At 36.1% G+C, this 12,897-nt stretch overlaps 1 protein-coding gene across 1 annotated transcript; it reads left to right on the forward strand.

Annotated features, from left to right (window-relative positions):
* The first annotated feature begins 7,664 nt into the window (after window positions 1-7,664).
* LOC106063550 (uncharacterized) lies at window positions 7,665-12,675 on the forward strand. Its single transcript, XM_056038043.1, has 6 exons — window positions 7,665-7,844; window positions 8,430-8,533; window positions 8,975-9,106; window positions 10,083-10,232; window positions 11,530-11,648; window positions 12,562-12,675. Exons 1-6 carry the CDS (start codon window positions 7,840-7,842, stop codon window positions 12,673-12,675), a joined length of 624 nt encoding a protein of 207 aa, XP_055894018.1. The 5' UTR covers window positions 7,665-7,839.
* The last annotated feature ends 222 nt before the right edge of the window (window positions 12,676-12,897 follow it).

Raw genomic sequence — 12,897 nt, forward strand, 5'->3', positions numbered from 1 at the left:
ACACCAAAACATCAAATAATAAGAGATTTCATGATAATTATAAGAGAAGTAGAAAGTCTTGGTTTATGGCTAATATTACCGAAAAAACAAAAATTCCACCACACAGTGTTTCAGAACGTAAGCCTTGAAGTGTCTGCTAATGTTTATAATGATCTAATGATGATTTTAAAAAACAAATCTTTCTATTGCGGAGCTGCTGGGGCAGCGGGGCTTTTGGCGTTTGACGATGAGTCGTCATTGAATTAAAGTAATCGCCATAATAAGTGCAACTTGTATTCAAATATGAACCAGGACGGAAAGAAATATCTTATAAATTTGTATGTTCTTTTTTTTTCCTACACTAAAATGATACTAGAATGAGTTGTGAAAGTTGTGTAGCAACAGAAAGTAGGAAAACAACAGAAAGTTGCGTAAAAAGCAGAAAGTTGTGTATCAACGGAAAATTGTGTAACAACAGAATCTGGACCCAACAAAAAGAAGAGCGACATTGCGAATGTTGTTTTTTTTTTTGTTTTGTTTTTTTAGTTGTTGGTTATGTTATTGGGTGGAGTTCCCCTCGTGAATTTTGATCCGCTGACGCCACTGCCTCATCGATTATATTGTTTGTCATTCCTTGCTAATCAAATATTTATTCGACTCTGTTCGTGCTTTGACCTGTTGATGTTTGGCATGTGGATCGCTAATGATGTGATGACGTAATCGCAGTACGTGTGTCACGTGATTTGGACAGGATTGTCCACTAACTTTACGCCTAGATACCACACGTGGTACAATAAAAAAGTATTTTCTGGATTGCTTGTTCGGACAAACAGGTTACGTTAGGGAAACATTACAACATGGCCTTGTGACTGTCATGGTAGCCTTGTGACTGTCATGGTAGCCTTGTGACTGTCATGGTAGCCTTGTGACTGTCATGGTAGCCTTGTGACTGTCATGGTAGCCTTGTGACTGTCATGGTAGCCTTGTGACTGTCATGGTAGCCTTGTGACTGTCATGGTAGCCTTGTGACTGTCATGGTAGCCTTGTGACTGTCATGGTAGCCTTGTGACTGTCATGGTAGCCTTGTGACTGTCATGGTAGCCTTGTGACTGTCATGGTAGCCTTGTGACTGTCATGGTAGCCTTGTGACTGTCATGGTAGCCTTGTGACTGTCATGGTAGCCATGTGACTGTCATGGTAGCCTTGTGACTGTCATGGTAGCCTTGTGACTGTCATGGTAGCCTTGTGACTGTCATGGTAGCCTTGTGACTGTCATGGTAGCCTATATTTCAGTAGGTCTTTTCTTATATATTTCAGACGATACACAATGTGTCAATGTAGTCATGCATGCTAACCAATGACTTAAACTCTGCTGAATCGTTGGTTTTCCTGGCTGACTCAGGCAACCCATTCAATTCTCTAATGGCACTAGGAAAGAAGGAGCACTGGTTCTAGCGTATGGAATAAGGAATGTGCCTCTATCTTTGTGTCTTTCTGAGTATTTCTTTAGTTGTTTTTTTGTTTTTTTTGTGTGTAAATTATGGTTTAGTGTTTTATGTTTTATAGCTACTTTACTCTTCTCTCTTCTGTCCTGAAGTATCTCTAAGTTTAGTGATTTTAGTAAAGGTGTTACTCTAGTAAAGTTGTAACATTCATCTGTTATAAATCTCACTGCTCTATTTTGTATTTGGTGTAATTGCTATCCTTGAGTTAAGAGGTCCCAAACAGACAGTGCAAATTCTAACATGGGACTAAATAAAGCTAAATAGCATTTTGATCTTATGTTCTTTTTTTATTTGTAAATGTGTCTTTTAATAAACCCTAATGTTTTGCTTAATTTTATTTTATTTCATCATTATGGGCATCACATAATAATTTTACATAATAATTTTAATTTTTTTTATTATACCTAAATATTTTGAGTCTTTAGTCTGCGTGATTGGTTTACCATGAATAAAATAATTAGTTTTTTAGTTGTTGTTTTTTGTTACTCTTAATAACTGACATTTTTTCTGGGTGGAAAGTCATGCTCCAATTTGATTCTCATTTCTCTAATTCATCTAATTCTCTTTGTAAAATTTCTGTATCTTGTGTTGTTTTTATTGTTTATATATTATGCAATGGACCTCATTTACCAATCGTAAACAAACAACATTTAGCCACGTGATAATATTGAAAAAAACAATGAGAATCACATGTCATGCGACAGTTCTTATGGATTGCGTAATTTGTAGAGAAGATATAGAGAACCAAGTGGTAAAATGTTGTTTGTTTACAATTGGTGAATGAGGTCCATTGTCTGCAAATAATCTGAGTTTTGTTCCTGAAACTATTGAAATTTGGTAGGTCATTATGTAAATTAAAAATAGTAGTGGACCTAAGACTGTTCCTTGAGGTACACCTGAGTTTATTGTTAGTGGTGTTGATTTAGAGCCAACTGCTAGAACAAAACCATTTTCCAAAAAAAGGGAAACAATTTTCGATTCCGTCCTTAATTTTCGCTTTTTACATTTATCGTGTTTCCTCCCTTGTCATTGAATTATAATATACTTTTCATACCACACCCAACAACAACCAAGACAAATGTGCTATCATGTACGAAATGGCTATATAAAAAAAAACAAAAAAAAAACAAAAAAAAAACTGCATACTCGCTCCAACCTCCCTCCGGAGTGTGTGGGGGTGTCAGGGGTGTGTGCCCGAAATCATGTTGTTATGAAATAACATTCCAGAGCTCTCTCAGCGAATAAATCTTTTTTTTAATAAACAAATGCCTGGTTTGAAAAACGCTTGTTTTGCCGTTTAAAATGGCACTGGCATTAGAATTTAAATTTTAAAATCTCCTATAGAAATGATCCCTTTTTCGACATTCACTATCAGCGTTGATTATCATATGTTTTTTGGCATTTCGCTTGTGTTGAGTTCGCTATTTGAGAAGTACCTCCGTTTGATTTATCTGCATAAGACACAGCTCGGAAGCGCCTATCAATAGTGATATAGAAACTCTATCTTTCCGACTCTCTCCATTCTCTCCCCCACAATACCTCTCTTTCTCGAATAAATCTATAACGTTTTCTTTACCTTTACCTTTCCCTTAGTTTTTTGGACCGTTGGGACACCACGCAAGAATTTTGGACCGTCTTTTTCCATTTCTCTCTGTCTTTCGCCTTAGTTAGAACCTCTTTCAGTGGCAGAAAAATCCTCAGTGGAAACTGTTACAAGGACTACGATGAATTGTGTTTCTCTTTAACAAAACTAGTCCCTGGTAGCGCCAGAGAATGAATACTTGTTCGTTTCTAACATAATGATAATAATCATACCTGCATGATATTGATAGCCTCACGCGAAAACTAGTAATTAAATTTCTACGTTTACAAGTCCTCCACCATAAGGCTATACCTGCCCAGGAAGGATGGGGGTCGTGGATTGCAGAACATCTTCAAATTGTGTAAGATGCAAAGTTTTAAAAATACGATCAAAACTGCACGCCTCCAGCAATGAAATAGTGTCCTTCCTACGCTAATACGACTTCGAAGCAACCTTTCTGAACCTAAGTTTCTGCTTTCAGACCTTGTGGTCTAAAGAGTAGATGATGTAAAGGTCATCTGTTTCTGTGACTCATGGTTAACGAGGATGTCATGTGGCCGGCACAACGAACAACCGCCTTTACTTTTCCCCAACTTATGTCAGGTACCCATTAGCGCTGGGTGGACTTAGTAGCGCCCAAAGATCCCGAAATTAAAAAATTCCAGTCTAAGATGTTAAGCGTGGAATTTGTTTTCAGGGCACAGACTTCAAAAGAGGCTCTTGTCACATAGAAGAACTCTTGTCACATAGAAGAACTCTTGTCACATAGAAGAACTCTTGTCACATAGAAGAACTTTTGTCACATAGAAGAACTTTTGTCACATAGAAGAACTCTTGTCACATAGAAGAACTATTGTCACATAGAAGAACTCTTGTCACATAGAAGAACTCTTGTCACATAGAAGAACTTTTGTCACATAGAAGAACTTTTGTCACATAGAAGAACTCTTGTCACATAGAAGAACTTTTGTCACATAGAAGAACTCTTGTCACATAGAAGAACTCTTGTCACATAGAAGAACTCTTGTCACATAGAAGAGCTCTTGTCACATAGAAGAGCTCTTGTCACATAGAAGAACTCTTGTCACATAGAAGAACTCTCTGTCTACTAGCCCAGCTCTAAGTCTCTACTATATTTCAAGGTTTATTCACAAATGTCTAGATCTACTTGTTAGACTGCATAAATTAAAAGACCATTGTTTCTTCTTTTTGGTGAAATGTCGAATCGTTTATTTCTAGTCTGGTGATAAAGGCACATTCCTCATCCCATATGCTAGGACAAATTTATACAAATACTCCTTCTTCCCTAGTGCTGTTAGCATGGAATGGGTTGCCTGAGCTAGCCAGGAAAACCAGTGACTTGGCAGAATTTAAGTCTTTGGTTAATATGCATGACTGAATGCATGACGCGTAGGACGTAATCATCTTCTTTTTTAAAGAAACGTCCTTACAAACATATTCAAGCTATTGGCGCTATATGAATTTGACTTATTTGTTGATGTAGAAATAGATACAGGATAGATTTCAAAACATTCCATATTTTTAGCCTGAATATTTTGTTTTTCTATTTCACTTTTGGCCACCATATTCGCTTTGCCTAGGGCCTACTATTACCTATGTCCAGCCCTGTGATGATGGTTGGCAGTCCAGTCTAAAGTCCATTCGTCAACGATCTTTTTTCACTGTCTGGCTGTTTCGTTTCATCGACTCTCACAATCTCGACAGATCTTAGTACACACCTTATGTACAGGATTGTTTTGCGAAATTGTAGCTCCAAGTTTTTAAATGATGTCAACCCTAACCTATATTTCACACAAGTGTAGCTCCAAAGTGAATTTCATAAACATGTACCAATTCCAATGTATTCACCCGACACTGTTCTAGTCGTAATAACAGTGCCGGCGTTAGTAATGAAGCCCCGACGAATAAACCAGAGACCTTTGTTCCATTGTTATTCAATAGGATTTCAGTCTACGTGTTAAGGGCGTCACGAATGAATTCATTTCACTTTTGTGAAGGGATTATAGAAATAGTTAGATTATAGGACACTTGAACTTGATATGAATTGGAAAGTGGAAGAGTTGAAGGCTCACGGGATGTTGATGTTGTTGTGGCGCTCGATTTCATTGGCTTACAGTTATTATTCGGCCTTGGATACATTCACATTAATATGTACAGTATAAGTCGATCTTATAAGTACTTCTTGATATTGAGTTGTGGTTTTCTAGGTGCTCCACTAATGATTGTTAGTAGAAAGTTATACCTTGTTGTAGTTGTTAATAGGGTCATTATAGTCTCACGATTCTTTGGAAATATTCTAAACAGTGTAAAACAAATGTACCCACATTTTGTGACATTTTATTTCTATTCACGATTCAATACCCATCCCATTAGATTGCGATATTATAAATTAAGTTGGACTTAAGATTTTGCGGAGTAGATAAAAATATGTAATTTGGTCAGAGATTTAGCGATAAATTGTGACATTATCATTTAACTGGAACTGTAATAGTGACGCACAGCCGCAATGTGATTTACCTAGACTGTAATTTAACAATGGTTACATGATTATTAGTGAATTCATTAAAAACATAACAGCTGATTGAAAAAGTGCTTAGCTTGCGCGTTGAAGTCTCGGGTTCAGAACGCAGTGAATCCTGGGATTTTGTGTTTCGAGACTTTTAGAACGTCCGCCAGTCCACCGATTTCTGATTGGTACCTGGTATTGGGCGTTTGGTCGTTGTGATGGCCACATGACACCATTGTTAACCATGGACCATAGAAACAGATGACATTTACATTATCTGCTCTCATAGTTGGCAAGGTCTGAAAGCCTGCCTTACTTCTGTACTAGGCGACCGAGCGCTCAAATAATTTTTAGATTACATATATAAGGTTATATTTTTAATTCTTTGATTTAAAATTCAGATATCAGTTATATGCAGTTAACCAGCTCCTATAATAATCCTAAACATTTGTGTTTATTTATCGCAATAACTCTTCAGCAGTGTTGGAGCTAGTATGTGGAGTTTCTAATCAGAATTCTTGCCTTGCATCATTTTAAATCCGGCGCTATTCAAAGGAGCGTTCAATGAGGATGTTTATTCATCCAGCCTAGTCAATGAGAATCACATGAAAAAAAGACTGGGGGGGGGGGGGTGAAGGCTTTATATCTGATTTTTCATCTGGTAAGACATATTTGATCGGAAAGGTCTTATTACACCCTGGAAACGCCTCTGTGGCTGTGTGAAAAACAACAACAACATTAGGCTGCAAATACGTTTATAAATGACAACATCTGTAACAACTACGGTAAGGGAGTCTACACAAACCCGAAAGCGTTTCAAATGACAAACACTTTAATTAGACCATGAGAAGTCTGCTGTGATTCAATCCTTCACAAGCATTTAACGAAAACCTACAAAACATTTTCGTACAGATTTCCTTGTTTAGGTGTGACAGCAACTTGAGTCTTTAACTGTCATTGTAATTCAAAACACGAAAACAAGTATCTGGTGCTGTCATTTGAAACAGCGTAATGTATTGTTGCTGTTACTAGACACACTACACACTGTCGCCACTGTTTATTGTGTACAACAATTTTATTGTCCCAACACAAAAAAAGAATTAATTAGTAAAAACATCATTGTATTTTAAGCTTCTAATACTTATATTAGCGTTTGATACGCTTTGAAGAATTAACGACTATTCTTTTTTTTTTCTATGTAGGCTTTTATAGTGCTCATGAGAGATCAATACGATATAAGGATGCTATAAAATGGACGACCAATACAAAGGATGTTTTATTTTAACTTTAAAGAAATACATTTATATTTTTTGTCTACTTTTACAACAATGGGCTTCAACAGGTAGGTGCATAACCTTAGACCTACTTATTTTATTGGAACAATCTTAATTTATGATTTTATAATAAAAAAAGAGGTTTTGTACAATCAACCATTCAACCAATCTATATTAATAAATCATTCAATAAATCAATGTATCAATATATCAATCTATCTAGCTAGCTAGGTTTCTGTTTAATTACCTATTAATCTTTAACCTGTTTCCTATTCTCACTGTCAATTTCTTTGTTTCCCCCTCTTCCCCACCCTCTTACAACCTCTCTTTGGAGGCGTGGTGGCTGAGTGGTAAAGAACGTTACTTCAGAGCCAAGGATCAAAGGTTCGAATCTTGTGACGACTAGAACTTTTACTTGCGGGATCTTTAGGGTGCCCATTAGTCCACCCAGCTCTATTGGGTAACTGACATTAGTTGGGGAAGAGTATAGGTGTTTGGTCGTTATGATGTCCACATGACACTCTCGTTAACAGTGTCCAATAGAAACAGATGACCTTTACATCATTTGCCCCATATATCATAAGACCTGAAAGTGGGACTTTATTTTACTCTTTAACTCTCTTTAACTCATATCTATATTCTTCTTACAGATACTCTCTCACTCTTCCTCTCCATGTCTCTTATTTTCTCTCTTCTGACCTCACGTGAAGCCTATTTATAGATTCATCGTTCTCCCGGATCGTAAAAGGGACGTCAATAAAATGTGTAAAGGTGAATACCCATTTATTTTTAGGAGTTACGTCATGCTTGTTTCCGGAAGAGCTCCGAGGATCATGGGTATCTTCCAAGAAAGGGGACGTCCTGTTTACAGATCAAACTCTAAGCAGTTTCTACCCATGCCGCCACTTCGAAGATTGTGGTGACGTCACTAGCAACTGGACATGCACGCAAAACATCGGCCACAAATACGTCATGATGTAAGATATTTTTTTTGGGTGGGGGGAGGGGTTAAGCCTCTTTTATGGGTTTACGCCCCATTTTTAGGCGGGACTTAATGGCTCTTTTTTTTCGGTTATTCCGCCTGATATCGCTTTGTTCGGACACCTACCACATTGATACAATGATGATGTTTATTGTGATTTTTGATCTTATGTAGGTTATACTTCGAAAGAACCACATCTTTCCCAGACAATATCTTGAATGATATTTCAGAAGTAGAGGTTTGGTCTATGAACTTGGGAAATGTATAAAATGAAATAAATACAAAAGCGTTTTCAAAGTCCGAGCAGTACTACTAGTTAAACTTAACAAACAAATTAATGTTAACATTAAAAATATCAAATTGTATGTTTTACTCGTTAAATTCTTGTTGTTAATGGTACACTAAATGCAGTTATCGTTCTTGAGATTTGGAATACATTCCCCTTTAATAATGTTAGTAATGTCCCTTGATCTATAACGCTTAACTCGGCTAAAGTTAATCAAGTATGTGTCATATAAACAGCCCCAACGTAGTGTTCATGATTGGTAATATTAATACCAATCAACGCTTGTGTTTTCAGGAGTGACCTGATTACAGCTGAATCACTAAAAGGTCGTATCTTTACCTGTCTCTACCTGTATAAAATGACCAGTACCAAGTTTTTGATGTACCAGGGACCAACAGGTGAGTACTTACATTCAGGAGGTAATCCAGTAAACTCTGTAACGTGTTTGAATTTATATTTACATTTAAGCAATAAAAGTTAAGTTCCCCTTTCAGACCATGTGGTTTATAGGGCAGATGATATAAAGGTCATCTGTTTCTTGGCCTACGCATTACGAAGGTGTCAAATGGCCAGCACAACGACCAACCGCCTTTACTTTTCCCCAACCATTGCCAGGTACCCATTAGAGCTGGGTGGACTCAGAGGCACCTTAAGGATTCCAATATTAATAACCCCAGTCTTAAAAATGATTTGAACCAGGGACCCCTCTAGCTTGACCACTTGCGCCTTAAAATAGTATGTAGTGCCTAATAAATAGTGCAGTACGAGAGTTAAACAATTGTACGATGCTGGGACCATGGCTACGTTATTCGGTATAATTTAAAAAAAAATCTTTGCAGAAGAAAAAGGTTTGCCTTACTACGATTATGTCAAGGTGGCTTTGGTACCGAAAAACCTGACCGCTGACCAGTTGTGTGACCTAGATGAGTCAGCATTTCCTCCTTCCAGGCACAATCTGCTCATTAGAAATGGTAAGATGCATCATTTTTAGTATAGATAGTTACTCTGTAATAGATGAAGACAATTGGTATTATAATTTCTAATTATTTGTAGTTATAAGATAGGTAATAGTAATATGATTGTGGCCATCCAAAAAAAAAAAAAAGACCCTCTCATCACTTGTTATTACTATTTAGCAAATTATTGTTGGCCTCATTAGGGCGAAGATTGAATTTGGTTCAATTCCGCTCAAACAGCATTGAGATTTAAGCCCGGGCATTAACCATGGTTGTAAGGATGACGCCAACACAGGTGTTACGGCTGTCTCGTGATGAGAATCTTTCAGTAATACATTAACAGCAAATTTCGAAATCATAGTTTTATAAACACTTTAATCTTAATTTAATCATAAACTCTGTAAGCTACTGTAAACACTATATTTGTTTATTTTTCTCCATGCCCTATTTTTTTTTTTTTAACCACAAAACTCTAGAAAGGAACGCATTCGCAACATTCCACTTTCTCACTACGATGCACATGTAACAATATACACTGGCTCGTTTGCGCTTGTAGCCCATTCTCTTTTAGGCATCTGTTATTTCACCTTATTCTATTATAGTTTTTACTAGCCGACCTTTTCTTTGTCTGTTGGAGTTAAGGAATAGTTATATTTTATAACAGTATCCACAATCTGCCATAGTGAATAGCTTTTCGTTATATAATTGCGTCCATTTGCATTTCTTATCAGTTAAAATGAAGTCATTCTTTCCGAATAAAGATAATTATTCTACTGTAGACTAAATCAGAATTCAAGACTTGACAGTTAAATGCAGACCAAATAATCACCTAGATCAAGGATTTCCAAACTAAGGCACGTGGGCCATGTCCGGCTTATCAAAACTTCTACCCACAGACCAAATTGAATCATTCGACCATGCGGCCCATGAAATGTAGGTCACTCGTAAGTCGAAAAAAGGTTGGCCCCTGCTGAGGTAGATCTATTTTCAGATAGCCTGGACTCTTCAAAGACCACGTGTCCAGCTGAACTTCTTGGACATTACCGTGAACTCAGCTGTAACACAACTGTCGACGTCTGCTCAGACCGGAAACAAATGATATTCGACACCAAGGACTGCAACCTGGAGACCTTCTACTTTGGTAACTAGCTTTTTTTTGAATAACTTTTATTTGAAATCTAGGTTGAATTCTACGTTGAAATATAAAATGAAATCTAAAATCAAATCAAACGTTGAAATCTAAAATCAAATCAAACGTTGAAATCTAAAATCAAATCTAAGTTGAAAACTAAAATCAAATCTACGTTGAAATCTAAAATCAAATCTACGTTGAAATCTAAAATCAAATCTAAGTTGAAATCTAAAATCAAATCTACGTTGAAATCTAAAATCAAATCTACGTTGAAATCTAAAATCAAATCTACGTTGAAATCTAAAATCAAATCTACGTTAAAATCTAAAATCAAATCTAAGTTGAAATCTAAAATCAAATCTACGTTGAAATCTAAAATCAAATCTACGTTGAAATCTAAAATCAAATCTACGTTGAAATCTAAAATCAAATCTACGTTGAAATCTAAAATCAAATCTACGTTAAAATCTAAAATCAAATCTACGTTAAAATCTAAAATCAAATCTAAGTTGAAATCTAAAAATCAAATCTAAGCTGAAATCTAAGTTAAAATCCAAGTTAGAATCTAAGTAGAAATCCAAGTTCATTTCTAGGTTCAGAACTAAGTGGAATTATTTTTAATATCTGATAAAAAAAAATTAGGCAAAATGAATGTAAATATTTACGCCGCATCCTAATGTTGTTGTTTTTTCTTCTGCTGAACTTCTGTAGTTTTAAAATGTCGTCTTAATGGCCGAGAGTTTATGCTACGTACAATGTTATCTTAACGATCAGCAGAAGATATGGCTTGAACTTCCTAATCTTAATTTGTAAACGTGTATAAAACAAACATATCCCTTGAAGAGCTTTTTCGTGAAAGATGCCTTTCCAAAAACACTCACGAATCTTAAAGACAACCTGCACCCATTAAACCACTGCTACATCAGATCTGAACGAAGTGGTCGTCTCCTTTCCTTTAGGATTAAAACAGAAAGAATGATAAACTCCTTCACACCACTTTCGGTCAGAGTGTTACAAGGTCATCTGTCATCATCGAGAAGTACATAGAAGTTTAATACATAAAGCGCTGGTTGTAAGTGTGTATGTGTTTAGTGTGTGAATGTTGTTCGTATTGCACAGTAGTTACGCCGAGGTTGCCAATTGTAGTCAAACTGAATTTCCATTTGATTGGATCAATAAAAGTTATCTTATCTTATATAATGATACTCTAGTGGGATTTTTTTTTTTCTAGTTTTTATGAGCTAGGTTCTAATTTTTATAATTAAAACAATTTTGAATTTTATTTTTTTTTTTTTATTATCTGAAGCAGGAAACGTAACTCTGTTATGCTTAACAAGTTTATCACTAGGGGAAACAACTTATGTAACAGTGTACAGAGATGACGACAATGCAGAGGGATATTGGAACTCCAGTTTTCTATGTATGGTAAGTAGTGTGGTCATGACATTCAATTTATGAAAGTAACAGAGTCAGTCCTACTCACTTGTAGCTTTCTTAATGGAAAGAAAACTTAAATTTCCACAGGCCAGAGACAAACTTGTATACTTACATTTCGGGAAAGGGGGGGGGTATGGCATTAATGAAGATAATAAAATGTGATTGGGGGGGGGGGTTAAAGATTCTACCAGTCCGGAGATGTCAGCAAACATTTCAGTACTACTAGATAAATAAATATGCAGATAGATAAGGTGCTTGCTTTAGAGAGAATGTAATTAACCCACGAACACCTCACATAAAAATAAATCTAAATTAAAGAACTCCGCGCTTACCATTAAATATCTCAATACTGTAGAGGTTTTTTTTTTTCATTTTAAAATCACAAACCAATTTAATAATTACTAAAACGCAATTACCTAACTGGTTCATTTATTTAATTGATCTATTTTTGTTAGATACAACATAACATGACTTAACATTTGTAAAGTTTCTACTTGATCCAAGAATGTGTCTGGGAGAAATAGCTTGCTCTATTATCTAGGGGAACTAAACCCTGCATATTTAGTCCTGTCCGTAAATACTGAAGGATTAATTTCCTTGTTGCTATTAAACAAACTAATATATTACCAGTATTACATTTACTAATATCTATGCCAATAAAAAATTTTGCAAAATTTCAACTTGATCTTAGTGGGGGAGCGAGATAATAAACGTGTACAATAGTTGTACCAGACAGACAGACAGACAGAGTGACTTCATAAAACTCTTGTAACTATATCCATAAAAGTGGACACTCAAATGAGAAATGGCTGAATTGTATCTTGTTTGTTTATGAAAGTGAAGCTCAAGTATTATTAAATTCAACTATTTTATAACTATTGCTGACACGGCTTTATCACAGGCAGTCACCATTAACGATACCACAGTCTACATCAGGCCCACCCCACGTGACTGCCGTGGCCTGGATACGCCTGCACAGGACGCTGCTGACTTGGTGCTGGAAACATTAGGTTAGTACAGGGGTTCTCAATCTGTGGGTCGCGACCCCCTTTGGGGTCGATTTACAATTTGTCAGGGGTCGCTTATGTCCATCGAAAATATGGATTTTTTTCGTTCTTTTGACATGTAAATACTTGTATTGAAATTTACTAAATGTATTGTTTTTTTTGAGAAGAGATACTGCAGACAACTGAATCAGAATTGATTTCCAACATTTTGATTGTCCGGCAGATATATT

The sequence above is a fragment of the Biomphalaria glabrata genome, chromosome 8 (genome assembly GCF_947242115.1).
Source record: "Biomphalaria glabrata chromosome 8, xgBioGlab47.1, whole genome shotgun sequence".
In the NCBI taxonomy this organism is placed as follows: Eukaryota; Metazoa; Mollusca; class Gastropoda; family Planorbidae; genus Biomphalaria; species Biomphalaria glabrata.

Excerpts from the sequence above, each read along its gene's own strand:
- LOC106063550 (XM_056038043.1), top strand. Across the intron at positions 8,534-8,974 it reads GATGTACCAGGGACCAACAG|AAGAAAAAGGTTTGCCTTAC; the intron begins GTGAGTACTTAC and ends AAATCTTTGCAG. Across the intron at positions 9,107-10,082 it reads CAATCTGCTCATTAGAAATG|ATAGCCTGGACTCTTCAAAG; the intron begins GTAAGATGCATC and ends ATCTATTTTCAG.